The sequence below is a fragment of the Pollicipes pollicipes genome, unplaced genomic scaffold (assembly GCF_011947565.3).
Source record: "Pollicipes pollicipes isolate AB1234 unplaced genomic scaffold, Ppol_2.1 Scaffold_4219;HRSCAF=4965_pilon_pilon_pilon, whole genome shotgun sequence".
Classification (NCBI taxonomy): Eukaryota; Metazoa; Arthropoda; class Thecostraca; order Pollicipedomorpha; family Pollicipedidae; genus Pollicipes; species Pollicipes pollicipes.
The window spans coordinates 35,237,006-35,264,983 of record NW_023596448.1 but is presented as its reverse complement, the minus strand read 5'-3'; the positions used below and the strand labels follow the sequence as shown (position 1 = coordinate 35,264,983).

The window sequence follows — 27,978 nt, the reverse complement described above, 5'->3', positions numbered from 1 at the left end:
TGCAGTTTGAGCGCCGTGCACGGGGTGGGAGGTTGCCAAGGCGATTTGTGATGGATGGGATGAAGGCCCTCAGCATCTGCCTGCGATTTAGTCCTTGCTAGACGCGTGACCCACAGCCACCAAATTACTGCTGTTGTTGCCAGTGTTGCCCATCCTTCGACTACACAGCGCGAAACGATGTGGGTCTCTAAAACGGCATCTCATCGTTGAATCTATGACGGTTGTGGGGGTTCGGACACGGCGCGAAGGTGGCTGCGCACGCTGCTAACGAGTCACGCCTGTGCGTTGCTTCATCACACAAACGCAGTCGTGTGTCCGCTCGTTGTCAGGCTGTTCAACACTCCGAGGACGCCAGCCAATCGCTGCGCCGCGCCAGAATCACTACAAAGCCGCCGCGCGCCGCAGGGGACCAATCACGGCACGCGGTGCCCGCCCTTCCTGCCAGGGTGAGAGGCAGGCGACGCCATATAGCCTCAGCAGCTGAGTGCGTCGTAAATCCCCAACGACACACGCACACACACACGATCACGGCACTGGGAGCCGCACGAACGGTACCATACCAAAAGGAACAAAATCAATTGGACAACCAGGATGGCCAATTCCATCACCAAAGCACACACACTGATCACCAACGGAAGAAGCGAGCCGAAACGACCAGATTATTATCACAAGGCTGAGTCGTCGCCTTTGGTGCCAGTTAAAATCTGGCATGGTAAAACGACCAGACCTCACGGCTAAAATCACCGACAATGGATGGACGGGCATTGAAAAGGGCAAGGCATCAATCACCAAAAGTAATTAAATTCAGGAGTCCTGAAGAACCCCTGTTTGGTCCCAGAGTGCATGAATAGCCAGCCCTGCTATATTGTCTCGTTGCGGACCATTTCTTTGAATTTTCTCGTGTTTCTTTTCCATGTCAGGCAACGAGGAACTCGACCAACGCAAGCGGTTCTCTGCATTCGGGTTTCCGTCTTGTTTTTTTCTTCAATAAAGTGCGTCTCTGGTCGACCAGGAGCCCTCGCCGACATAGGCTCCCCTGTAAGTCCCTCTGTGCCTTGATACAGGGAGACACATTGTTGCAGGGGCCCCGGTGAACGCAGGAGGCCTTCAGTAACTAATACGATCACTGGTCTTGTCCCTGCTTCGTAAATAGGACCCCAGGGTCCAAGCCGACTCAGAACAGCTGCTCAGCATTGGTGGTCTCCGACCTATATAGACGCCCTTGTCGTTCGGGGACGCCGCAGACGCGACAAGTCCCTTTGGCTGACCTTTGAGGGTCAGGCATCTGCCCCGGCGTCGTCCCCCGGCCAGCCCTTCGGACCCTCCAATCGGGCCCTTACTAGGTTGTGCTGATGGTCCTGAAAGTCACCCGGGCCAACAGGAGGCCATGTCCAATGTGTCCCCACCAGCTGGCTACGGCCCTGGATGTGTAGGATGAACGAAATTTAATGGTAGTCAGCGACTCGCTCCCACAACGCAACCACCTACTTGGTGAAGTGGAAGCTATTCTTTCTCGGTATTTCCTTCGTATATTTGCTAAATTAAGCAGACATAGTATAGTCAGCTTCGTTGAACCGGTGATAGCAACGTTGACGGCAATAATCCAATCGGTGGTAGTGTTCATTTTGGCTGTGATTCATCCAGTCTGGTACAAGCGGCCAGTTTGGTTAATTTCAAGTTATTTTTGGTGACCGATTAAAGGGGAGCCGCACCAAATCCAGCCGGTGAAGGGAGAATCCAGACGCTTGGGCGTTGTGTGCACAGAACACTGGCGCATAACCACTGATTAGACGCCTCGGGGCCGCATCCAGCCGTCCCCAGCGGCCGAACAGCTGACTGGTCAGCCGATCTGCCACCACAGTCAGCTGACTAGTCTGACAGGGTCCAACAGCTGACTGCGCCCGGCTGCCAGACAACAGTCGAGCGGGCCAGAGTCCAGCCACGAGCACCGCCCCTCACGCAGCTGGCGTAACGTTGCAGCTGGCAGCTGGCGCCAGCTTTTCCCCGAAAGACATTATCACAGGACTCTCCTTGACGCCCAGCCTGCTGTACAAACACTTGTATCGGTTTGCCCCCGCTGGGCTGACTCATGGCGTGGTTTGTTTATAGTGCGGGATGCTAACGCCGAACGACACAAAACCCGCTTGCAGACGGCCAGGCAGCCCTACCCTTGACAGTTGGTGTCCAGCAGTTTTACCACGTACTTCACCATGTCCGGCTGCCAGTCGCGTTACCGTACAGCGACGACCACCGTGGAACCCACGTGCTGCAACAGTCGTCAGCGTCTTCCCGCGCTTTCGATTTTCCCACCGCTCAGCCGAGCCGCCCCGCTGCATGACACCCAGCGCAAGCCGCAGCTCGTGCCAAATACCACGGCGCTCGTCTGCTCAGAAATAGCCGGTTGCCGGAGCCCCGGCGTCGATCACGCTGCAGCTCTCGTCATTAAAACAACGTCCACGTTGGTGTGATGTATACAACTCGCTTCAATTTTCCGCTTTTAATACCAAAAATACCTCCATAAAACATCGAGAAGAGACTTAAAACAGCAATAAAACGGGACAACCGCAACAGCCCAAGCACACCAATACCACATACACTGGCAGACAGGGTGGCGCGCGCTCGCGCCGGGTTGGCGCCGCCCCTTTGGCGGAGAGTGACACTGCGCAGCGCCCGCGCCCCGCCATGCCGCCGGCTGGCGCATAAACTCTGTCCAACGCGTAACACGGCTGTTGCGCCCGCCGGCCGGCGCGTGTTAAAAGCGACCGCGGCGGCCGCTGGTTAAAATGGAAGCGTGCTTCAGCTACCACTCCTTCTTGTGCTCGTCCATGGAGACGCCGCCGGGCCCAATGGAGACCAGCATGAGCAGACCACCCACCACCGACAGAGTCTGCCGGCGGAGAGAGCGCGTGAGGGCGCAGCAGGGGCATGCAAGGCCGACCCCACCGGTCGCGGCAGGTGTTACACTTGTAGGGGAGGATGGTGTAGCGACGGGAGAACAGCGCCCGGTGCACGCCAAACACCTGGGAAATGAGCTCCGGTCGAGGCCGACAGAGCAGTGAGAGGGGCTGAACTTTGGTCACAAGAGATAAACGGAGGCTTTGCTCAGGTTATTTAGCTACAACAGATACAGAACACAGCTGATAAGGCAGAGGACGAACACAAGTAACCTGGCAAAACGCGCGGCTACAAAAATGAAATAAACGGGAATGGAATGAAACTACCATGTGACATCACGTTTTTACATGCGGCACTAAACCGTGATACAATCAAACGCGAGAGTACCCAGACGCCAGGGCCGGAGTACACATCACCATACCCCCCCCCCCCCCCCCCCCCCCCCCCCCACCCCCCCCCCCCCCCCCCCGCCGGCCATACTCCCATCCCAGAGCCCAGCACGGCCGACCCAGCCGGGCCGTGACGTCACGTCAGCAGCGAAAGTGGCCGTTGCCGCCGAGGTCAGCCGGGTCGAACTGGGTCCTCTCGCCGCCGCCCCCCCCCCCCCCCCGCCCGCCCTCTGCCCGGGCCGTGACTCGGCCAATCCGGCGGCAGGACGGCGTGGCCGGGGCCGCATCAGCCCACATCTCATGGACCTACGGAGACACGCCCAGAGGCCACAGACGGGCTCTACTGAAGAGTTTCCCAACACGGTGCGCTTCATAAATAATTAACGCAAGGACGCGTTCGGACGAGGACGATTTTCAGGTTCAGACGATCCCCTCCCTCTGAGATTTTTACGTGCGCTCGGCCACCTAGCGCATAAATATCTTCACCTGCGCCATAAATGAGCCGATCACGAAACGGACCGGTTTACGGCAACACCCATTCAAACTCGCTCCCAAGCAAATGGAATTCACATCGCGGAGAGCATAATGCTACGACCCAGCCGTCGCCAGCCCTTACAGCTCAGAAGAACGTCGATATTTTTCCTCGGTAAGAAATCGTTCCCGGAAACTTCGCGACAATTCCACGGGAATGTTTCCCAGGACGCCCTGCCGTTGCCTAACGGCCTTCCTCCCGCAGTTTATAAAAGTCGGGCCGTGCAGCGTCTCCAGTCAATGGCGGAAACCCTACCCGTCCGAACGCACGACGACCGTCACCGTAAATTATCCGACCAGCTACAATTGACAAACACGCGCTGGGACGAGCGTCACACACGGACGCGTCAAAACATTAACATACTGGGCCATCCCATCCCGCAACGTCACAAGGCACCGCACGGCACCGCAGCACGGCGACCACGGCAATAAGCAGACCCCCTGGGCCTTACCTGGAAGAAGTCGTACTTGAGGAAGTCCCGCATCGGCTTGTAGGAGGGCACGGACCACCATGCGTTGACGTAAAAGTTAAGTGCCATGAGCCAGGCAACTAGCAGCAGAGCAGAGAGCTTTGTCTTGTAGCCGATCGTCACCAATACCATGAGTACGGAGCCGATGATAATCTGAAGACACGACCTTGACGTTACATGGCCATCGATGGATCAGCTTGGAGAGCCGACCGCGGGTCATTTTACGACAGTATTGGGCCAATATAAGGCCACATTGGACACACCTGGGGGCCATTCTGCGCCGCACGGGGTCCATATGAAGAGAAGGGGCGTACTGTGACGAGCTCGCAGCCTTCGACGACCGATCACCCCGCCCGAACCACACCCGTTGAGACGTTGCAGGCAGAGACGACGCTTTGCTTCAGGCGTCACACGGAGACCTCCGCATTTGGTCAGCTAAATGGCCGCACAAAGTATGCAATAACAAGTCTCCCACGTCGTCAACAACCCACACAAAGAGCGGGGCCGCTCCAGGGACCTGACACTGACTAGGAAGGACTATTACGAACCATGAACTCGGACACAGCGACAGGGCATTTACAGTTGGCCTCTTCCGACTCCCGTAACCGCTCGCCGCCGACAAAAGAGAGGGTCGCCCCGTCCGGAACGCACCTGCACAATCTGCATCGGCGACACCTCGAAGCGCAGCAGGGTCAGGAACATGAACACCAGCAGAATGCGCCCGGCCAGCATCAGGTACGTCTTCTGCTTGTTCTCTCCTGCACGTAAAAACGCCGCCGGTAAGAGCTATATCTCACAACAGGCAACCCGAGGCGACTGATACGAGCATGGCCATCACGAGCGACGAAGTCCATTGTAATGACAACATGGTTCCGGGTAACCTCTCAGTCAAATGCTCATCCAATAAAGCGTCCCGCGACATTTTGCGACAGCCAACGAGGTTCAGCTTTCCGCACCGCGCAGCAGCGGCCAGTTACAAAATACCGGCGTGAATAATAGCTAACAACCGCTACCGCAAACGGTCGTCATGAACTTAACGATGGCAAACTTAAGGTGTGATAAATATCCAACGCGGTCTGGCATGACGAGAACGCAACATGACCAGGGTCCAGCAATGAGACCGGTTACGCCATCGGTAATGGCAGCCGGTCACCACGTCCTCAATTTCCTCAGCACGAGTCGGCATCCAGCTGGGGGGAAACTGTGCCCGGTTTTCCCGAACCAGTTTACCGTAATCCGGGCGCAGGACTCGCCGACCTCCGCCACAAGCCCCATCCCCACGACGCCCAGCGTCGCCCCCCCGGCCCGGCGGCCCGCCCCGCGTGGTCCGGGGCGGCCGACCGGCTGGGCGTGCCCCCGGACCGCTGGAGGTCAAGGTCACCTCACGGTCCGCACGGCGGACTCGGGGCGCAGCGGTCACGGTCGACCCCCGACCAGGCTCCACGTCAAACGGGATGTGTAGAAAAGCAACACCACATTTGGCAGGCGGAGCACGGGCTGGGGGGACCACACGCATGACAGGATGACCAGGTTACCGGCGCACCAGGATTGCGGGAGGTGACCTAGCGCGCGAGATGGCAGGCAGTGCGTAAGTTGGCGAGAACACGGTGCGGTTCTCAAACTGCGACAGATTCGCCGCGCAGTCATCCCACAGCATTTATGCGATCCGTTGCTTGATTTAAGATACATTTGAAGCCCTCCATCCCCACACGGAGGAATGCAGGGCGCGGAAATCCTGCCGAGCTACGCAAATTTATGCACTTGACTAGCGCAGTTCTCAAACAACGATGGGTGTGGCTGTTCCAGTGTTTTAATTCCATGTTATTTGAAATCCCCACATGACTTGGCGATTTTACGACCGCTTACACAAGTTGCGCTAAGCGCATTTTGACGCTGCCGGGCACAGTCGAAACAATCCCCAGATTAGTGCACCTGGGTCACTTCGATGCGAGTCATACCCGGGATAGACCGGCCCCTACCGCCCGCCAAATAACTGGCCAAGTCATGCGATTCACCACACAGACAACCAGCCCTATTATTAACCACACTGACACAAGCCCTCACTTTGCTTTTAATACCGCGACCTCCACTCGGGCACAAACGACAGACGGTCCCCGGTTGAACGCTACAGCGACCATATCCCTGGCTTCAGGCACTAACCGGCTCATGTTGGTACCAGCAGCTGCCGTGCTGGTCGGCCCAAGGCCCCTTAAGTCACCTATGCGGCGCAGGACACAGACAGACAGACAGCTGCCGCGCTAGCCGGCCAAGGCTTAAGTCACCTATGGATTGAACTAGCAATGCCGCGGGATAAAAATCTTACCGAAGCGGGAGCCGTTCGATCGTTTGTCCTAAACCCTCCTTCAAACACCCTGAAGTGAATATACCCGTAAAGATCGTGACGGAGCTTCTTGCGATCTCACGTTGCAACACCCGCCCTTCCAATCCAACCCCCCCCCCCCCCCCCCCCTCCACCCCACACACCACACTCGGCCCACACTGATCTCAACGGTCCCCAACAGTAAGCCTTCATCCCTCCTATTCCATACACTCGACTGCGGCGGCCCCCGGCTGCGGCGTCCCTCCATTCCACACCTTGGCGCCGCTCGCGGGCGTGGCCGTCCACTCACCGAGGCTGGGCACACCGGCGAACAGGCTCTTGCCCTCGACGCGGGTCTCGGCCAGCACCAGCAGCAGAGCGCCGATCAGCGCCAGGTTGCGGAACAGGAACTGCGCGTCCCACAGGATCTGGTACGCCACCGTCTGCACGATCACGATGCCGAACAGGATGCCGACGGCGATGTCGACCTTGAGGCGCAGCAGCACCATGGCCACGCCGCCCAGCTGGCCCACCAGGTTGACGAAGACGAAGAGGGCGGCCAGGAACCAGCCGCAGCCCCACGAGATGTCCATGTACTCCCGCTGCGGCGGGACGCGAAAGGTCAGGCGGGTCAGAGAGGTGAGCGCGCAGGGTCGGGGGGAGGGGGGGGGGGGCGAGCGGGGTCAGACAGGTCGGGTGGTCAAGCGGTAGGAGCGCAGAGGGCCACAGGTAAAACTGATCAGAGTGCTAAGCAGCTGGACTGACGGGCCGAACCGGTCCGGGCTTCAGCGCCATGACGGTGCACTAACGCTAGCCGCGTCATATGAGGGGAGGGAGGGGGGGGGGGGGGGGTGGCGATATAGGCCCGCGACACAGTAGTCCATTGACTACATCCACCACATCAGGACGGCCAACACGCCGACGGAGGCGACTCTGGGTGCCGTCCAGAGAGGTCACAGGCCAGCGCCCGAGGTCCCAGGCCAGCGTCAGACACCAGCGCGTCCGATAAGCGGACCATCGTATCGCAGACTCTTGCAACCCTCCAACACGCTTCCGACCCATCTTTGCCGGGAGGGGGAGGGCACACGTCTGACAGTGCGAACACCTGACCCACCATTGTGGGCACTCTGCGGCGATCCCGCCCACTAGCCGCCTTCACTGACCGAACGCGGCCACAGCATGGGCCGGTCAAAAGCAGCACGCAGAAAAGCCGACAGACGCGTCAGAGGTAACGGAACAGTCGGTGAGAACGGACGCACACAAAACAGCGGTGGCGGAGGGTGGGTCCGAGCCACTGGCGACGTCTGCCGCGTTTAGTCGAAATATGACGATGCTTTCTAACTATCCTCTCACTCGCCAAGTTTGATCGCAGTTCTTTAAAAAAAAAAATAGGCCGCCGCTGTCCCCATGGGAACAACTCTATGAATCTCCATGCCATTAATTCCACGCCTGAACCAATCCCCAACAGAAAAGACTAACCGGGGGACCATGTGCCGGCAGCGAGCTAGTCTCTCCAGTGACGCACCAGGCGGACGGGGAGGCCTGCTCACCTGCTCGTTCCACTGGAACCACATCCGCAGGCCATCCTCGAAAAATGTGCTGATCAGACAGAAGCGTGCCACGTGAGGTAAAATATGTTTCGTTTTGCGTAAAACCTGGAAAGGAGAGATCCGTGTTGACATCAAATGAGCGTGATTAGGAGATCAACTTTGGGGATACTCAGGGATCAACTTTGGGGATATTAGGGGATCAACTTTGATGGACATTAGGGGATCAGCTTTGATGGATATGGGAGACTGCTGACATGATGATTGTGACAAGACAGAAATACTGGGCAAATATACCCTATCAGAATGTAGGGTACACCCTAAGTAGAATGTAAGGTACAAAACACAAGCATGACAACAATGAACATGTTGCATCCTCCAAAAATTTGCAAAATAATAAATCTGAAACTGCATGACACACAACTAGCCCCAGGTGGTCTAACACTGAAAACTGAGCACTGCATGCAAAAATTGAGCATGTTCAACATCTTTGTTGCAATTATGGGCACAGGGGTATGAATAGTGCATTATACAACACTGACATAGCTTCAAACAGGTAGGTATGGAGTGTGCTTTGGCACACACCACACCTTGGCACAAGCAGTTTGGTACAGAGTCAAAATGGACAGCATGAAGCAGAGTTCATATGATGAAACAAGATTACCACCTACAATCTTTTCAGGTGTTTTCCCTTTCACAGCTGGAGTCTTCACAGCTGCACAGTTTTTCAATATTGACTACTCAGGTGGCAGACATTTCAGTACTTCTTTGTACTTAAGTACTTATACAGTACTCTTTTGTACTTTGACATTTAAGCTTGAGGCCTGTTGGCCATTGCCTCTGTCTTGCTCAAAATCCAGCCAATTGGCATCAAACTGGGCAACAGTCAACAAACATCAGGCATCACAAATGGACTGGGCAGGTCCGATGCCTGGGCTCCAGGTCAAAGAGATCAGCACAAACACATTGAGTGTGAAGGCTGCTGGCCCCAGGATTGTGGCAGCACAAATTTGTATTACATCTTGGCACCAAGACCTACTGAATTAATTTTGGAAAACCATGACAGACAGGTGGCAACTATTGGAGATTATATCAACTAAACCTGAAAGATGCCTTGAATGGTTTACAAGGGGAAATGAGAATGAAACTTTTAACTATAATGTCTTTCTTGCCCAAGAGAAGCTAGCAAAGCCAACGAGCTGTGGGATATACAAACAGGTTCCATGGATTTGTTTCAAGGTAAGCCTTCATGAAGATTTAGCAGAGGTCCACTTATGCAGTGCTTGCACAGCAACCACAACAATCCTTTGAAACCTAGCTGGCTGACACAAATCTTGCTCAGCAACTTAATCAGAGATCAGATAGCTTGTAACCATTTCCTTTCATAAATCATATAATATTTTATAACTTTCATCTAAAAGTGGATAATTTAGAATGATCTCTTTTTGCAAATATGACAGCACTGTCAAAAAATTGGTTTAAATGGATATCTGCTCCTGTTTAATCACTTCTTACATGTCCATAATGGTCCATTTTCTGATCAGTTTTAATGTTGCCATGTTACCTTGCTAAAGTCTTGCCCCTTTGATAGCTGCTTTTTAAATCTTTTTTAATTTGAACCTTTTAGTTTGCTCTCCTTCACAGAGGTGCAAAGAAACATAATTTGACTGAACAGCTTGCTTGCAAATTTGCTAGATTTAAGCAGCAATTCTTTTGCAGAAACGCAAGCAATGTTGTTGAAAACTGCATTAACCTGCCGCCACTGAATGAGCAGATACCAACTTCTAAAAAATATAATAAGCTGTACCTGCATTCCATACATATACATTATGCATAACCACAACATATGCCTGAGCCACATAGGGCAGATACCAGCATTTTTTATCATCCACCTACTGACAAAATGTGAAGAGTAAAGAACTGGAAATCTGGCACAATTTACTTGATAACCCAGTGGAAATTAGGTGTTTATGCCTCATACTTTATTATGGACATGCATTTGGCCACCAGGTCATACCTAATATGCCTCATCAAATCTGTGCAACTTAAGATGGTAGATCATTCAACTGCCAGCTATTACTTCAAGGTACATTTTGCATGTTAATTTACCCATTACTCCAGGACAAAAAATTACAGGTTTCAGTCCTATCTGCAGCAAATCGAGTGGCCAAATGCCAAAAGTACAGATATATCCAATTCATACAGATGGTTTTCAACACACACACTTCCCCTAGCAGACTGAACATGTAAGCCACCTCATGCTGCAGCACCAAACAATCAAACCAATGGCATGGTGTCGATAAATCCCTAATGATAAATAACGCAACAACCGACTTAAGTGCACGCATGCCTAAGAGGCAAAACATACGCGCATATGTACATCAAAATTAATGTTCATAAGCATATATTTAAGGAATTACCGTCACGAACCGGTCGAAATCCATAAGAATATGGTGAATTTTGCTTACCTCATCTGCGACATCCTCAGCTTTTGATAAAAATTCTTTTTGAGTCGTCATATTGCTGAAAGTCCGGCCGACCAGCGTCACGTCAGCCGCAAAAGGCTGAATTGGGTCGAAACAGGAATTTTGTTATGACATCACTTTCGACATCGTCTGCTGAGGCGGTTGTCTAAAGTTTCTTGACTGCAAAGTATGTTAAATTTTTAATTATCCTCTGATGAAACTGGATTAGAACAGGGCCAACATTTGGGGAAAATTGAATGAATGATCAAGAGTTATTACATTTCCAGCTTCCACGTTTTTATCGATTAATGATGGCACCTTTCTGCAGATGGCTCTTCTTTTGTTATCGATAAGGATTGGCATTGATACGTTCAGTCTCAAAAATCAGTTTGGAGCTAAAGCAGTTAATAAGAAGTAATTAAATTCTGTTGAAAGCTATTTTATTATTAAGAAAGAGGAGGACGAAGGGGGAGTTATCGATAAGAAGGTGTAATCATTTTCGTCACTTCGGGTCCACTTCCTTTTCCGTTATCGCCGGGCGGCGTTGGGTCATCCGGGCAAATCTCCGCGATTCAATATGGTTGGAAAGAAGGTGAGCGAATGCTGGTAGTCGAAAGGACTGACAATAACATGGCGGGAGCGTTAATTGTCGTACTGCGTTGTTGTTTCACCGCCAGGTGTGTGTTGACAGCTAGGACAGCCGTACCATTCGGGCGGACTATGTCGTGTTAGCGTCGATGTTTCCGCGTACGCGAGTCCTTTGGCTAGGGTGCACTTGAGGTGGGGTTGTTCAATAGTGGTAGCACTGCTCGATTTTCTGTATAACATCCACACTGTTAAAAAGAGTAGTGATGGATGCCCTTCATAACCTGATTCCGTCCTGCAGGGGCAGGGTTTGGTTTCACGGTATCATGTGTTGCATATGCAGCAAAACGCCGTGATTGTATTGGGCGCAACATCAGCGCTGATATATCAAGGTATGGAACAGGTTCCAATATATTAAAGTTAATAAAGTAGTGTAGGTACATTGGTTAACTGACTGGTGGGCATCATATAAAAGGTTAGCCTTCTTGGATAGTCTTTTCGGCTTTTTTTTACTTGGGTACCTGTATTGCCGACGGTGGGGAGAGAGCTACGCTGGCTGCAGGGTTTCTGTACTGCCATGATGGAGAAATGCTGTTAGGTATCAGCCGACGTAGTGACGTCACTGAAAATGGGTTTGCATCGATCGGGGTTCTTTTGGGCCGACTGAAGGCTACAAGGCATTTGCTGGCGATATGATGTCACTGGTATTCGACTGGATATGTGACGTCACTGGTGGTGAGGCTTTAGGGCTCTTTTGGGTGCAATGAATGCCGTAAAGCATCACCTGACGATATGTCGTCGCTGGTATTCAATGAAACATCAGGCGCAACGGGCCTTATTCCATCTTTACCTTTCGTACCTGTCTGCTGCAAGCATTTGCGTGCCGAATAAAAGCTTGACCGAATCACCTGAATGTGTGACGTCACCAATCATCACTTGATACGAGTGCACTTAGGCCCCACAGCTGCGGTGTATCATGTTCCGTGAATATCACTGGGTATCGTGACGTCAGTGATATTCGACTAATATTGGTCGCAACAGGTCAAGGTTCATTTTTAGCTTCGTACCTGTCTACTGCAAGCACTGGCGTGATGAATAAAAGCTACCAAATCACGTGAGTGTGTGACGTCACTGGTCATGCATTTTTATGGATCTTTGGGGGCCAACCGAGGGCCGTAAAGCATAACCTAATGATGTGACGTCACTGGCATTCGACTGTGTGTGATGTCGCTTGTGATCAGATTTTAACGGCCTCTTTGGGCCGACGAAAGGTCATACGACATTAACTGAAGATGTGCCGTCACTGGTATCCGAATACAATTCAGGCGGCCATGGCCATGCTCCATCTTTACCTTTGGTACCTGTCCATTGCAAGTATTTGAATGCTGAAGGAAGGGTCTGCCGAATTACCTGAGTGTGTAACGTCACTAACCATTAATTTGTATAGACTGTTTTGAACCCACTGTAAGCCATACCACATCAGCTGACCATGTGACGTCACCGGTTTTCGTCTAGGTGTCATGCGCAACAGGCCATGCTCTATCTTTGCCTTTCGTACCTGTTTACTGCAAGCATTCGCGTGCTATATCAAGGTGATGCTGAACCATCTGAGTGCGTGACGTCACTGGTCATGAGTTTATACAGGTTCACTTGGGCAGCCCAATGCAACAAAGCATCATATCCTGTAAAGCATCGCGGGATGATATGACGTCACTGGTATTCGACTCAACATCAGGCGCAACAGGCCATGTTCCATCTTTACCTTTCGTACCTGTCTACTGCAAGCATTCGCGTGTTATACCACATCATTGGTTAAGAGTTCTTACGGGCTCTTTTCAACCCCCTATATGGTATAATGCTTCAGTTGACGATATGATGTCACTGGTGTTCGACTTAACATCAGGCACAACATGTCATGTTCCATCTTTGCGTTTCGCACCTGTTAAAGTATTGGCGAGCCTAATGATGGCTCTGCCGAATCACCTGAGTGCGTCATCATGAGTTTTTACAGGCTATTGTTGGCCGAGTGAAAGCCATTAGGCATCATCTAACGATATGTCGTCACTGGTAATCCACTAAGTGTGTGACGCCATTGGTCATGAGTTTTCCCGCGCCTTTTTGGGCCGACTTAAGGCCATTAGGCATCAGGTAACGATATGACGTCACTGGTATTCAATTAAGCATCAGATACAACATGTCATGTTTCATCTTTACCTTCCGCACCTATCTACTGCAAGTATTCGCGCGCCACGTAAAAGCTCTGCCCAATCACCTGAGCGTGTGGTGTGACTGGTTATGAGTTTACGCGGGTTTACTCGGGCTGACTAAAGGACATCAAGCATCATCTGGCGATGTGACGTCACTGGTATTCAACTTAACACCAGGTGCGACAGGCCATGTTCGTCTTTACCTTTCGTACCTGTCTATTGTAAGCATTGACACGCTTAAGGAAAGCTCTGTGAAATCTCCTGAGTGTGTAACGTCACTGGTCATGAGTTCTTTACGGGCTGCTTTTTTGTACCTATAGGGTACAAGACATCAGTTGACGATATGACATCACTGGTATTTGACTTAATCTCAGGCGCAACAGGCCATGTTCCATCTTTGCCTTTCGCACCTCTATACTGCAAGTATTCGCGCGCTACATAAAGGCTCTGCCGAATCACCTGAGCATGTGGTGTAACTGGTCATGAGTTTACGCGGGCTTACTCGGGCTGACTGAAGGACATCAAGCATCACCTGACCATATGACGTCACTGATATTCGGGCTGTGGCCCAGACTTATGGCCGCTAGGCGGCGCCCTTGATTATTATTTAGCCATCAGGGCATTCCGGACCGTAGCTGCTCAGGGGGCGCATCCTGTGATGCCGGGCGGAATAGCTTTGCATATACGTCGGTTTGTGGGCTGGGATCACCTTTGTTTTGTGTTTACGTTTGTTCAAAATTTTAGTCGTTGAAACAGCCCGTTGCGTTTGAAGTTTTTACTTAATGGTGCGCACAATAAAATTAGTGTGCTTAACTATGGTGCATCTCCCACCTCTGCTGCGGAACTCCGTAGCCGTAGGTGGCCAAGTGACCTCCTACCAACTGATGATCAGTGACGTCACATACTCAGGTGATTCGGCGGAGCCTTCATATAGCACGCGAATATTTGCAGCAGCCAGGTACGAAAGGCAAATATGGAGCATGACCTGTTGCGCCTGATGTTTAGTCGAGCACCAGTAACGTCATGTCGTCAGCTGATGCATTATAACCTAAAATGGGTTCAAAGGAGCCCGTAAAAACTCGTGACCAGTGACGTCACACACTCAGGAGATTCGACGGAGCCTTCATTCAGCACGTCAATACCTTTAATAAACAAGTACAAAAGGTAAAGAAAGTACGTGGCATGTTGGACCTGATGTTAAGTCGAATAACAGTGACGACATATCATCCTGTGATGCTTCACGGGAGGTGTTGCTTTGTGGCCTTGGGCGGCCCAAGTGAATCCGTATGAAGTCATGACCAGCGACGTCACCCACTCAGATGATTCGTCTGGAGTTTAGTCGATTACCAGTGACGTCATATCGTCAGCTGATGCTTGATGTCCGTCAGTCAGCCCGAGTAAACCTGCACAAACTCATGGCCAGTTACACCACACGCTCATGCGAATCGACAGAGCCTTTTTGTAGCGCACGAATACTTGCAGTAGGCAGGTGCGAAAGGTAAAGATGAAACATGGCTTATTGCAACTGATGTTAATTCGAAAACAAGTGACGCCATAACGTTGTCTGATGCCTAATGACCTGAACTCGGCCAAAAAAGGCCCGTAAAAGCTCATGACCAGTGACGTCATACACTCAGTGGATTACCAGTGACGTCATTTCGTTAGCTGATGCCTTATGGCTTTCGCTCATTCAAAAATAGTTGGTAAAAATTCATGACCAGTGACGTCGCACACTCAGGTGACTCGGCAGAGCCATCATTTAACGCACCAATACTTTACAGGTACGAAAGGCAAAGATGGAACATGACCTGTTACGCCTCATGTTAAGTCGAACACCACTGACATCATGTCGTCAACTGATGCATTTTTCCCTATAGAGGGTTCCAAGGAGCCAGAAAAAACTCATGACCAGTAACGTTACACACCCAGGAGACTCGACAGAGCCTTCATTCAGCACGTCAATACTTGTAATAGACGGGTACGAAAGGTAAAGATAGAACATGGCCTGTCGCGCCTGATGTTAAGTCGGACACCAGTGACGTCATATCATCAGCTGATGCATTATACCGTTTGGGGGTACAAAAGGTCCCGTAAAAAGCTCTTGACCAGTGACGTTACTTACTCAGGAGACTCGACAGAGCCCTCATTCAGCACGCCCATACTTCCAAGAGACAGGTACGAAAGGTTAAGATGGAACATGGCCTGTCGCGCCTGGAGTTTAGTCGAATACCAGTGACGTCATATCGTCAGCTGATGCTTGATGTCCTTCATTCAGCCAGAGTAAACCCGCGTTAACTCATAACTAGTTACACCACACGCTCAGGTAATTCGGCAGAGCCCCTGTGTCGCGCGAATACTTGCAGTAGATAGGTGCGAAAGGTACAGACGAAACATGGCTTAGATGGAGCATGGCCTGTTGCGCATGATGTCTAGTCGAAACCCAGTGACATCATATCGTCAGCTGATGCCTTGTGGCCTATAGTAGGCTCAAAAGTGTGCAAATTAATGGTCAGTGACGTACACACTCAGGTAATTTGGCAGAGCCTTCCACGGCAATGCTTGCAATGGACAGGTACCAAAGATAAAGGTGGAACATGGTCTGTCGCGCCCGAAGTTCATTCGAATACCAGTGACGTCACATCTTCAGTCATTGCCGTATGACCTTTCGTCGGCCCAAAAGAGGCCGTAAAACCTCATGACCAGCGACACGCACAGTCGAGTGCCAGCGACGCCACATCGTTAGCTGATGCTTTATGGTCTTTAGTTGGCCGCACAAAAAAATCCGCCAATACTTGCAGCAGACATGTACGAAAGGTATAAATGGAGCATGACCTGTTGCCTGATGTTCAGCCAAATACCAGTGACGTCATTGTCGCCAGCTGATGCCTAACGGCATTTCGTCGGTCCTATAGGGCCCGTGGAAACCCACGGCCATTGACGTCTTACAGTCGTACAGCAGTGACGTCGCTAGCTGACACCTTGTGGTCTTCAGTTGGCCGAAAAGCACCGTTGGAACTCATGGCCAGTGATGTCACACACTCGGGTGGTTCGGCAGCTTTCATCCAGCACGCCAATGCTTGCAGTAGACAAGTACAAAGGTAAAAATGAAGCACGGCCTGTTGCGCCCAGTATTTATTCGAATACCAGTGACGTCACGCTATCCGGTGATACTTCGCGGACCACGACACACCGTGGTCGTGGGGCCTAAGTGCACTCGTATGAAGTGATGATTAGGGATGTCACACATTGGGGTAATTCGGTCAAACCTTTATGCGGCACGCAAATGCTTGCAGCAGACAGGTACGAAAAGTAAAGATGGAACGAGGCCGGCCGCGCCTGATGTTCAATCGAATACCAGTGACGACACATGGCCAGCTGATGCATTACGGCATTCAGTGGACCCAAAAGAGCCTTACATACTCACGACCAGTGACGTCACATACCCAGCCGAATACCAGTGACATCATATCACAAGCAAAAGCCTTATGGCCTTCAGTCGGCCCGAAAGAACCCCGATCCCGATCGATGCAAAACCATTTTCAGTGACGTCACAATGTTAGCTGATGCCTCACAGCTTTTGCCCCGCACGACAATACTCGAAACCCTGCAGCTACCGTAGCTCTTCCCTCCGTCGGCCATACAGGTACCCAAGTAAAAAATTACCGTCTTTTCAAAGGTAGTAGGTGTAATTGAGCATAAAAAGGCTTGTGTGCATCATTGCCTTCAAAGTTAAATTGTTTGCAGCAAATATGTGAGTACTCCAGAGAGCTAGAGATTGTCATTTCACATTGGAGGATTTCAAGAAATTCAGGTATTGTGATGATTATTTCAAGATATTTTGCAGGAAGGTGTTGTGTCTGAGGCTGTCATTAATTAAGGCCAGCACTACCTATCAGAATAGGAAGCTGAATAAGAACTCAGGCCCATATTTAGACCCAATATGCAAATTGGTATCTGAATATAGCATGTGTCATCAAACTGTGAAATAAAAAATGGCATACTAGTGGCAGCACTGGTGGTATGCCAGCATGTAATCAGAAGACTGCTGGTTGATGGTGGGTAAATGAGTTAGATAAGCGGTGAGTCAGCAGAGTATTGTGCAAAGGCTCTGTTGCGGTGGTAAAAGGTTAGGATGGTTGGTTCAGCTTAGGTTATCTGGTCGAGCATAGTCTGTATTTCTTGCTTTGTGATATTAATTATTTATATGCTCAACACAAACAGCAAACTTGCAGTCACTGTGCACCATGTAGAGCTATCCTTCCTCTCAGTGGGTACGAAATAGACTGGGTGTGTTTTTCCAGCAGATCATAGATAATTGGCCAGTGTTTAACAATTTTCTGGAATGGTATTTGGTGCTACTAACATGGCAAATTGCCCCAGGTCAAGACAAAATGCATCATTGCTTTGCATAGCTATTAACCTCAAGCTGCACATGGAGACATCTGGGAGATAATTTTTGGACCAGTCAAAGTCAATGGAGAATGTGGATGATTATCTGAGATAAAAAGTTGTTGGATTATTTATATTTGGTCAACATGGTCTAAATATGCCACCTGCAAGGACTCGTGAGTCAGAGCAGGGATTAGCAACCTTTGTTTCCAGCCCTCCAATCTTACCAGTCTTGCCACACCCCATTAGATCTGCAGGCAGTGATGCAGGGACCTTGGAGGGAGCCATCTAGGGGATGCCTTAGGTGACCACCCCAGGGGACAGCCACTCGGGCATCACATTTGTGTGTCAGTGGCCTGAAACTGAGCCAGTCATGTGACAGGTGTTGAGGGTGTGACATGGACAAGCTGCATCAACAACCATCAGGCATGGGGCCGCGTCTTGGCTTACAGGTGCGAGGTCTCTGGTGTTGTGCCTTTGGCGCACTGATCCACACATGGTGTGCAGGTTCCTGGTGGCACAGTAGCATGTGTGCTCCCCATTTATTGGGCTCTGATCTGGACCTTGTTTGTATCTTTTCAGAAGAAGGGAAGTCTTGCCAAGAAGGGCAAGAAGGTGGCAGCCAATCCTCTGTCCACCAAGAAGGTTGAGGCCAAGAAGGCCGTCAACCCCCTGTTCGAGAAGAGGCCTCGTAACTTCCGCATTGGTGGGTTGATTTATGTTTTAAGGTACCAAACTGATTTCAGTACAGTTTTTGTTCAATCATTCTCTGGGTCTATGATGAGAATTATCACTGCTTTAAGGCAAGTCACTAGTGAGGCAGTGCCATGCTAAATAGCATGCCATTGAAAGCAGGCATTATATGCAATGCAAACCATACATGATGTCATGCATAGTTCACCTGAACCACAAGTGTTGAACACATTCCGTTTCTGACGCTGCTCGTCCGACACCGCGTGCCCGCCGCTTGGTGCCGTGTCTGATGCCGTGCCCTGCTGCCCACCAGGTGGCGACATCCAGCCGCGCCGCGACCTCACCCACTTCGTGCGCTGGCCGCGCTACGTGCGCCTGCAGCGCCAGAAGGCTGTGCTGCAGCAGCGGCTGCGCGTGCCACCGCCCATCAACCAGTTCAAGCAGACACTGGACAAGCAGACAGGTGTGCATTAGGCCGCCCGCGCGCCCGGGCGTGCGATGATATGCACGGAGCGCCGGAGGACCGCCGGCCGGCCGCGACCCGGCCTCCGTGCCCCCAGCCGGGGTTGCGGGGGTCTGACGGGCGCCGTGCGGCCGGCCCGGCACCGTCCTGGCGGCTCGGCTCCACGGGTGGCGCCAGATCTGCCCGCGTGCGACGCGCTGCACTAGGCTCCGATGGGAGCCAATGATGTGTTCGGGGCAATGAGGTGTGCACTAGGCCCAAATGCGGGGTAATGATGTGCTGGTGGTGCACTAAGCCCCAGTGTGGGTCATGATGTGCACTGGTGCACTAAGCTCAAACATGGGCAGTGATGTGCAAATTTGTGCAAAGCAGCCAGGTAAAGTGCTCTTCATTCTCAGTTTTTGCATGGATGTGCTAGTTCATGTTGAGAGGCTAAATGTTAGGTGATGACACTTGCAAAGCTCCAGGAGTCAAATGACTAAGCTATTCCACAAGGATCTCTGACAACACCTGGTGCCATCTACTGGTCGACATGCCTCACTACCTGCTTTAACCGCACCCCCAACCCCATAGCCACCCAGCTGTTCAAGCTGCTGGACAAGTACCGGCCTGAGTCGCGCCAGTCTAAGAAAGAGCGGCTGCGCGAGCGTGCCAAGGCGCGCGCCGAGGGCAAGGAGGACGAGCCGACCAAGCGGCCGGCAGTGGTGCGGCAGGGAGTGTGCACTGTCACGTCACTGGTGAGCAGTCCCGGCCGCTGTGTCGGCGGGTGCGAGGATGGGGTCGGACAACGTCGCCGGGGTTACGGGCCGGGCTCGGGCTGAGGTTGGAGTCCACGCTGGGCATTGCATTTCGAAGTTGGCGGCGTTGTTTGATCCCTCCGTGATGCCCGTGCTTAATCGCTGCGGCGTCGCCGTGCGTTTTGTCTGGCTATGATGGGATGAATTTCTTCACCCGACGACCTCGTGGGGAACAAAATAACGAGCTTTTTAACACTGAGCACACTATGACCAGCTGCTGTGCGCGTGCGCTCCGTCCGCTCCCGGTGCTTACGACGGCGTGCTCGGCCGCCGCCAGGTGGAGCAGAAGAAGGCGCAGCTGGTGGTGATCGCGCACGACGTGGACCCGCTGGAGATCGTGCTCTTCCTGCCGGCGCTGTGCCGCAAGATGGGCGTGCCCTACTGCATTGTCAAGGGCAAGGCCCGGCTCGGCCAGGTGGTGCGCCGCAAGACGTGCGCCGCCCTCTGCCTGGCGCAGGTGAGGCGCAGAGGACGTGGGAGGGGTGGTGTCAGCGGGCCGGCCGATGACCATGATGGGATGAATTTCTTCACCCGACAATACCGTGGGGAACCACACAATCGAGCTTTTTAACACTGAGTACGCGTGTCTGCTGTCGCTCTTTCCTGTCGGCGTATGGGCGAGTTATAACCTCTTGTCTTGGCCACCAGGTGGAGTCGTCCGACCGCAACTCGCTCAGCAAGCTGGTGGAGGCGGTCAAGACCAACTACAACGACCGCTACGACGAGATCCGGCGTCACTGGGGTGGCAGCTTGCTCGGACCCAAGTCTCGCGCCAAGCTGGCTAAGCTGGAGAAGGCCAAGGCGGCTGAGCTTCAGAGCAAGGTTTAGGCGAGAGGCTACCGACCAATACACGGATTATTGTTGGAATGAGCTGTTTGCTTTGGGAGGTGGAGCTGTGATGGACGGAGCGGCGGATCAGATAGGCGTCTGACCGGTCTGGTCCAAGCAGATCCCTGAAGGTGCCGGTCGTTTGAGCGGAGCTCTGGGGTGGGTCTCATGACCACAAGACAGGAAGTGAACAGAAACTAATGTTGCGAAACTGGCTGAACGGGGAAACTAATGTAGTGGGATTGACCAGTAGGAGAAACCGACCGAGCGGGCATGGCTAATGTTGCGAAGGTGGGGAAACTGACAGAGGTATGGGAAGCATCGGTGGCATATTTGGTGCTTAGATTTATTGACGGCCTTGCCTGACGGAACTGGGTGGCGTGGTACGGGCGCCTTAGTACCACACCTGACAGTCATGCTGCGTGAAGTGCACACGGTGTCCGAACGGGAAGCCCGAGTGCAGTGTTTCACCGCGGGGTGCCGGTGCGTGCAAATGCAGGCGCAGCTCAGCGGCTGCGACAAGTCTTGTTTGGCCGTATGCGTGCCCGGGCACCGCAAAGCATCGCGAAATGCAGCATCGATTGCGTGCTGGTGAAACTCATCGGTAGTTTTGCCCTGACAAGCTGCGCGGGAGCCGGGTATCAGTGGCCCCACGCGAGCTGCTGTTGTCGCCCGCGGCCGCTGCGCTCTTGCGGCGCTAGCGTCGCCGTCGGCTTGACTTGGGGGCAGCGCGCCGGTGGTGTCAGACCGTGGAGTGCCGCCGACGGGTTGGGGTGCGGTGGACCGGCGGCCGGTAGTCATGGAAACGTGTTGAGTCGCACGACGCGGGTGGATTAGCGCTCGTGATCGATTGGTGGACGGGGGTTCTCGTGAGCGTTGGACCGGCCGACAGGTAAGTCGGAGGCGTGCTGGCGCGTGCTGAGCTTCTGGCGCAGTGACATTTGGGTGATGCGTGTTCTGGCATGAGGTATCGCACATTATATGTGGTCGTGCCGGCTATTGGTCTTCCCTGCTGTTTGGAGGTGGTTAGCGTGGTAGAGATCACGTTACTACATGATCATCATCGGAGCCTACAGACCCTTATGCCAGCGGCGTGGTGCCGTCCTCACCGTCCATCATGTCATTATATCATGTCCGTGCCTCATCGAAGGACGACGACGTCACTTTGGTTCACAGGCTTCGACCCTGACGATTAACGATGTGCTTGGTGACAGTTCCTCCTTTCTTGATCCCAAACAGCTCTTTTCGTTTTTAAAGGATATTGATTTTGAAGTCATTTTCACACCGTACTAATTAAGTAACAGCATAGTTATGGGCGCAAAATGACCACTGCAGTCGACGCGCCTGAAAACTCCAATGAAGAACAACAACAACATGATCATCATCACCACATTGTACGAGATCGTTAGCGTAGGGGAGATCACGAACCGAAATGATCGGTTCGGGACGTGCCGACCACAGAGATGCGGCCCCGTGAATTGACGGGTTGGCAGGTGCAATCTGAGGGTGGTCAGTTGGCTGACCCTTCGCTCGATGAGTTATCGGAAGCGATCGTGGGCGGCCGGCCGGGCATAACGAGAGTATGATGTGACTGGTGTTGACCCGGCGCCTGGCTTTGGAGAGATCTCGGCTTTGGTTGGACTGGCTCGATTGCGTGGAGTCGTCTGAGCCCTGCCGGTGTCTCCCCTCGTGTTGCATTGTGCCTCTATCATGACGCTCTACACTCAACGCCAGCCTGACGCCCTGTGCTAGTATTAAGTCTCCCGGTATGTGTCCAGGGCTCTACCTGCCAGCTTTGCGCCTTGTCGCCGCTGCGCGGTCTCTAACAAGGCTCAGTGGTGGGCCGACATGCGTCGCATGACTGACTTGCAGCCTCGTAGTACTAGGGCACCAACGAATACCGCTGGCGAATGTATTGGCCGCTTTGTGATGGGATATTTTCATTCTCAACATGTCATTGTTTCCATGAATATGCCATCACTGTCAAGCGTGACTGGCAACTGGGCGTCCCCGCCAATCCCATTATTTCCGCCAGTCCGTGCGCCAGAGGTATCGTTCAATGTCAGTCGGTTTTGCAATGCGCCGACCGCCAACGAAAACATTACGCCGCGTTCTAACGATGAATGCTCAAAGAGGGGAGATTCCCATCGTCATTATCTGGCCGCCTTTATGTGGAGCATGAGGCGCGGCGCCGGTGTCTGCGCCTCCACCTGTTGGGGTCTCAGCGGCAGTGGTGCACGCGCCACCCGTGTGTCCAGACGCACCCGCCGTGGCCATCGTGGAACCGTCAGAAAGAGGAACCATCAAAACGTCCAGGATCGCAGGGTTCAGTGTTCATTCAGAAATATCGCCACGGGCCCGCTCTGCTGTGGAGTATGTTGACGCAGCATACGCGGGGTCGTGGTGTGCGTGTCGCTGTCGTTGGTCAGCTTCTGCGTAATTAAGCCGACAGTAGACAGCAGTGCCATGCAATGTCCTCGTGCGGGCTGTCCAATGGCAAGACACCATCAAACGATCCCTACGGCAGACGCAACCTTGCTCAGCTTGTGAGGCTGATCAGCCGTGCTGGCGGGGGTGTGCGACCCTAGTCCTTTAACCGGCCAGTGTGAGGGCATTGACATTTGGAAAGAGCGCGCTGTCTCTAATGTCGCCAGGATTGATGCGTGTTGGAATCGTTGACCTTTCAGAACAGCTAGTGAAAATGTTGGATATCAGCAGATGCGTAACTAGTTCCCTGTGCATATCCAGCCTCCCTGTTATCTACCCTCACAGTGACGACAAGGAATCTCTAGGGTCTAGTTCAACGCTAGCCCCGGCTGTGCAGTGTGTCGGGATGCATTTTTCTATTACGACATCCCAGTTGTCCCTATGCAAAAGCTGCCGCGGCACAAATGGGCAGGTACACCTTACCTGCTCATAAACTTGTTCTGCGCCAGCGTTTGCGAGCCCTCGCGATGGCTTCGGTGTCCGTCCTGAAACACCCCCGCCGCCGCCGCCGCCACCGCCGCCGCCTCTCCGTCCCCGTCCCCAGCCCTCCGGGCGCTCCCCCCCCCTCCCCCCCCCCTCTGCCGCGCCTGGTCACGGTCTACATCCGCAGTCTGCGCCGCCCGCGAGCGGCACCGCCGCCTGGCCGACACGCCCAGAGAGATTCCGCCGAGCCAGGTGAAACTGCAAGTGCCGTCAACGCTGCCCGACGGGCGGCGAGCGCCGAGAGCGGCTGGCGAACAGCCGCGGCTGCCGGCAGGCCCGTGGGCGTGGGAAGGTCTGGTCCGGTGCTGGTGGCTGCGCAATGAAAGCGCCGCGTGCTGGGAGGTCACGCGCCATTGGGCTTCGTACGGAGATCATGGGCTGGCTGAGATGCTTTCGATGCGACAGTCGCAGCCAATCGGCATGTTTGTGGCTTCGTTTCGATGACGCTTGCGTGATTCGTTCGGTGCTGAAACCCGAACGTGTCTCCGGGCGAAAGCACGTACATTCATTCATTGAAAACATTTTGCGTCAAGCCATAACGGCCTGAAATCAGCCACGGCCACTCTTCTCAAACCGTCAACGCACCTCCAGTCCGCGGCTCCGACAGTGCCCGCACGTTCGGCCGCAGTGGTCGCTCCCGTGCTGAGCCGGCGGCCGGGCGGACCGTCCGGCCACCAGGCGCGGCCGCGGGCGGCGTGACCCGCCGTGACCTGGCGTGACGGCGCGCCGCCGGGCGTGACACTCTCTCCGGGGGCGGCGGGTTGTGACAGCGCGTGACACTCGGCGCTCCTGATGAAACGCTGTCCGGGTAAACGGGCGACGCGCGGCCAAAATGGCACCCGCCGGCCTCGCAGAGCAGTGGGCGGTGCGTGGAACGGTCGCGGCAAACGGCCGTGACAGTGCGGTTTGGATTGCTGTTGGCTCCGGCGATTGCAGAGAAGATCACGTAACTGTTATGCGGGCTGGGAGAAGGCTGGAGATCCTTCCAGGTGCGCAAGCAACTGACGGTGACGACCAGAGCTAGAGGGGTGCCGGTAGTGTAGTGGTTAACGCGTCTGCGTAAACCACTGCACGTCTGGGAAACCAGAGGCACGGGGTTTGATTCCCAGCGGTACTCACCTTTCCTGCCAGGGTGAGAGGCAGGCGGAGCCATATAGCCTCAGCAGCTGAGTGCGTCGTAAAGCCCCAATGACACGACACCAGAGCTAGAGCAACAGGCGGAATATTGAATAGCTATGACGTCCGTCACTGTCCACACTTAAGCCGTGGCAGCGAGTCATTTCATGGTCGTGCAAATATCCGCACTTTGTGCCCGAATCGTTACGAATCATGCGGTACTTAAATGCAACAGCGTCCTTCCTTCACGTGAACCTGGACATATGGCCTCGTTCGGTTCCTTGATGTTGATTATAGGTTCTCTTGCGAGAGTAACCAATGGTAGCCCTCCCCCGCCCCACATCAGGTCTTCCATTTATGGTCATAGTTCTTACCGTCCGCAGGTTAATATTTCTGATAACGAGAAGCGCTTACTCTCAAGGTTATATTGGCTGGAACTGGTGGTTGGAAAGAATCTCCTGCTGTTTAGATGGCCCACGTATCTCGCCGCATACGTGCATATACCAGCGTTGAGTCCGATTCAGTGAAGTCCAGTCCGGGCAACAAAACACAAGAAAAGAGGACGGGGTTTAATTCAGTTGTTTACACCCCGCCAATGGTGAACTACAGGTCATATGAATTTTCCAAGACACATGTGCACTCACATATACAAAGGGACATATCATGTGCATTAAACAATTTGACACGCCCCACGGGAAGGAGGCGTCATTCGCACTGGAGGGTCAGCAATGATTTTAAGCGCGACGCCTCAGCAGCCAGACACACCGATCGGCGTCGGGGCCCACGCTGCTCAGAGCGCGGGCTCTCCGCCGTTGAGAGCGCGAGCCCTCCGCCGTTGAGAACTAGGATCCTCCGATGTTCAGGGCGCAGGTCCTTCGCCGCTCAGAACTCAGGTCCTCCGCCGTTCAGAGTTATGACCCCCCGGCGTTCAGAGCGAGCACCCTCTGCCGTTAAGAGCTAGGACCCTCCGCTGTTCAGAGCACAGGACCTCCGCCTTTCAGAGCGAGTACCCCCGTCATTCAGAGCGAGCACCCTCCGCCGTTCAGAGCTAGGACCCTCCGCTGTTCAGAGCACTGGTCCTCCGCCGTTCAGAGCTATGCCCCCCCCCCCGCCGTTCAGAGCGAGGACCCACTGCCGTTCGGAGCGAATACCCTCCACCGTTCAGAGCGAGCACCCTCTGCCGTTAATAGTTAGGACCCCCCGCTGTTCAGAGCACAGGTCCTCCGTCGTTCAGAGCGAAGATCCTCGCAGCTCAGAGCGAGGACCCTCATGCTGGGAGGGGGAAGCTGCTGACTCTGACCTCGGACCTCTGACCTTGCCGCTGGACGTCTGGTCCACGTACGTCTCCAGGCCGATCGTGGCGGCACTCTGAAGCTCGACTAGCGCTTGCGGATCCGGCCGGAACTGGTCGGTGGTGGCGAACAGCGCCCAGGTGTTGGTGCTGCGGCACACCACCACCGTGGTCACGAGTGTCACCAGAGGCGGCGTTGAGACCGCCACCCAGCTCAGCGCCATCAACCAGTGCGAGCCGGGGCGCACGGGCGGCAGCTGGAAGTGCGTTATCATGTACAGCATCTGGAAGACGGTGATGAAGGGCGTGATGACGAGCCAGCTGACGACGAAGAAGCGTCCGAGGTTGCGGCCGAGCGGCTGATGCAGGAGCTCCCTGGTCTCGGTCAGGAATGCCGGCTTCGAGAGCTTCTGACCGAGCACCATGGCGATCAGCATGTTGCATACGATCCACTGCAGCTGGAAGAGCGAGAAGCAGGACCATTCGGAGCCAAACCAGGTGCCGAGGCCGACAACCGCGCCGAGGAGCAGCGCTGGCGAGTAGGCCGTCAGCGCCGCCAGCGGGAACGCCAAGTGCCCGAAGAACGGCACCGCGTCCACCAGGCTCAGGCCCAGGGCGATGACGACCATGGCGACCGAGCCCACCGTCTGCCCCAGCATCGTGCCGAAGTAAATGACGCCCCAGAAGCGCTGGTGTGGCATCATCTCGACGACGGTGGTGAAGGCGACGAACGTAAGCGCCTGCGGGTCGTCGTCCAGCTCCAGCAGCTCCCCGTACATGAACGCGGAGCGGACCTCGAGAGTGCCGCGCACAGAGAACAGCACCATGCTGTTGAGGACGCCGAACGCCAAATCAGAGAACACGACGATGACGGAGCTGAGCAGTGCGTTGTGGCGCAGCCGGTTGCGCGAGCTCAGCGCGGGGTTCAGGCCCCCGCCTATGTTGACGCTCCAGTACGTCATGCTGATGGCATCGACCCAGCAGTTGAGGTCGATGAGGGTGGCGAGGTGCGCGCGCCCGTAGAAGAAGTTGGCGATGCCGGCCCAGGAGCCGGGGAAGATCAACACACGCACAGAAGGAGCAGGACCACGACCGGGCTGAGCAGCACCAGCAGCACCGCGACCCACGAGGAGAGCCAGACGCTGAAGCAGGGCAGCAACGCGAGCAGCCAAGCGAGCAGGTAGCTGCGCGTGAAGACGGCGCGCCGGTGCTCCTTGAGGCCCGCGCGAGTGTGGTTGCTCGGTCTGTCGCGCACGAAGTAGTAGAAGAAATCACGCTGCGAGATCAGACGGCGGCCGACGTGACCGACGGGCGTCGCCTGACCAGCAACGGGCCAGTCGTCGGTGACGTTGGTCTGGTAGGTCCCCTGCTGGTCCATGAGCCAGCGTGGAGCGGGCGTAGGCCGCTGCGGCTTGTTAAAGCAGTGCGTGCCGTTGGAGTTGGCGAAGCCGTGGTAGGCACAGAATTGGCCGGGCGACCTGCACCGGAAGTCAAAGTAGATGGAGTAGTTGGACGTCCTGGTGCACTCGCTCTGAAGCGCCTGGGTGTAGCAGTATTTCGAGTTGTACGATGGGCTGCACGTGCGCCAGGGTATCGTGTTTTGGGCCGAGTAGATCGTGTACACGACAATCCAGGCACAATTCTGCATGATGTACACAGTGGTGAACATAGTAACGATAAGTGTCGCGTAACCGAGACCGCGAAAGATCGGTGCCAGTTGAGGGCAGGAATGAAGTCATGCTCTTGGCTGCGTATTGGCCAGCAATGCACTCAAGAATGTGTATGGGCAGCGATGACAGACAGAGCACGAGCATTACGGGCACGTAGTACATTAGCCCTCCGTAATGCCATGCCAGCTGCGGTCCAAATATGTAGTCAGTGCTCCCCATGGTGAGCAACAGCTTCACACAAACGCTATGCAGAGGTGACGGCCAAACTGCGTTGGCTGAGCTCGGTTCCTGTTCCTCACCGTGCGTGCTTCGAATTTTATTGCTGAGAGTAGGCATTCTGCAGTATTTTCCG

At 54.0% G+C, this 27,978-nt stretch overlaps 3 protein-coding genes and 2 non-coding genes across 5 annotated transcripts; 3 read left to right on the top strand and 2 right to left on the bottom strand.

Annotated features, from left to right (window-relative positions):
- Positions 1–2,455: 2,455 nt before the first annotated feature.
- On the bottom strand, positions 2,456–10,826 carry LOC119095784 (surfeit locus protein 4 homolog). The gene is made up of 6 exons (XM_037218641.1): positions 10,621–10,826; positions 8,156–8,260; positions 6,916–7,207; positions 4,937–5,043; positions 4,268–4,438; positions 2,456–2,887 (listed from the first exon to the last, which is right to left on the bottom strand). Exons 1-6 carry the CDS (start codon positions 10,669–10,671, stop codon positions 2,801–2,803), a joined length of 813 nt encoding a protein of 270 aa, XP_037074536.1. The 5' UTR covers positions 10,672–10,826; the 3' UTR covers positions 2,456–2,800.
- A 313-nt stretch (positions 10,827–11,139) lies between these two features.
- On the top strand, positions 11,140–20,618 carry LOC119095501 (ribosomal protein L7A). Its single transcript, XM_037218342.1, has 6 exons — positions 11,140–11,209; positions 18,381–18,504; positions 18,805–18,954; positions 19,528–19,691; positions 20,029–20,208; positions 20,400–20,618. Exons 1-6 carry the CDS (start codon positions 11,195–11,197, stop codon positions 20,577–20,579), a joined length of 813 nt encoding a protein of 270 aa, XP_037074237.1. The 5' UTR covers positions 11,140–11,194; the 3' UTR covers positions 20,580–20,618.
- Positions 19,879–19,955, top strand: LOC119096114 (small nucleolar RNA SNORD36). The gene has a single exon (XR_005094012.1). It is a non-coding gene; the product is annotated as a small nucleolar RNA SNORD36 (small nucleolar RNA).
- On the top strand, positions 20,256–20,333 carry LOC119096115 (small nucleolar RNA SNORD36). The gene has a single exon (XR_005094013.1). It is a non-coding gene; the product is annotated as a small nucleolar RNA SNORD36 (small nucleolar RNA).
- Positions 20,619–23,759: 3,141 nt separating the features above from the next.
- Positions 23,760–27,625, bottom strand: LOC119095258 (sodium- and chloride-dependent taurine transporter). The gene is made up of 3 exons (XM_037218120.1): positions 27,098–27,625; positions 25,980–27,053; positions 23,760–23,765 (listed from the first exon to the last, which is right to left on the bottom strand). Exons 1-3 carry the CDS (start codon positions 27,623–27,625, stop codon positions 23,760–23,762), a joined length of 1,608 nt encoding a protein of 535 aa, XP_037074015.1.
- Positions 27,626–27,978: the final 353 nt, after the last annotated feature.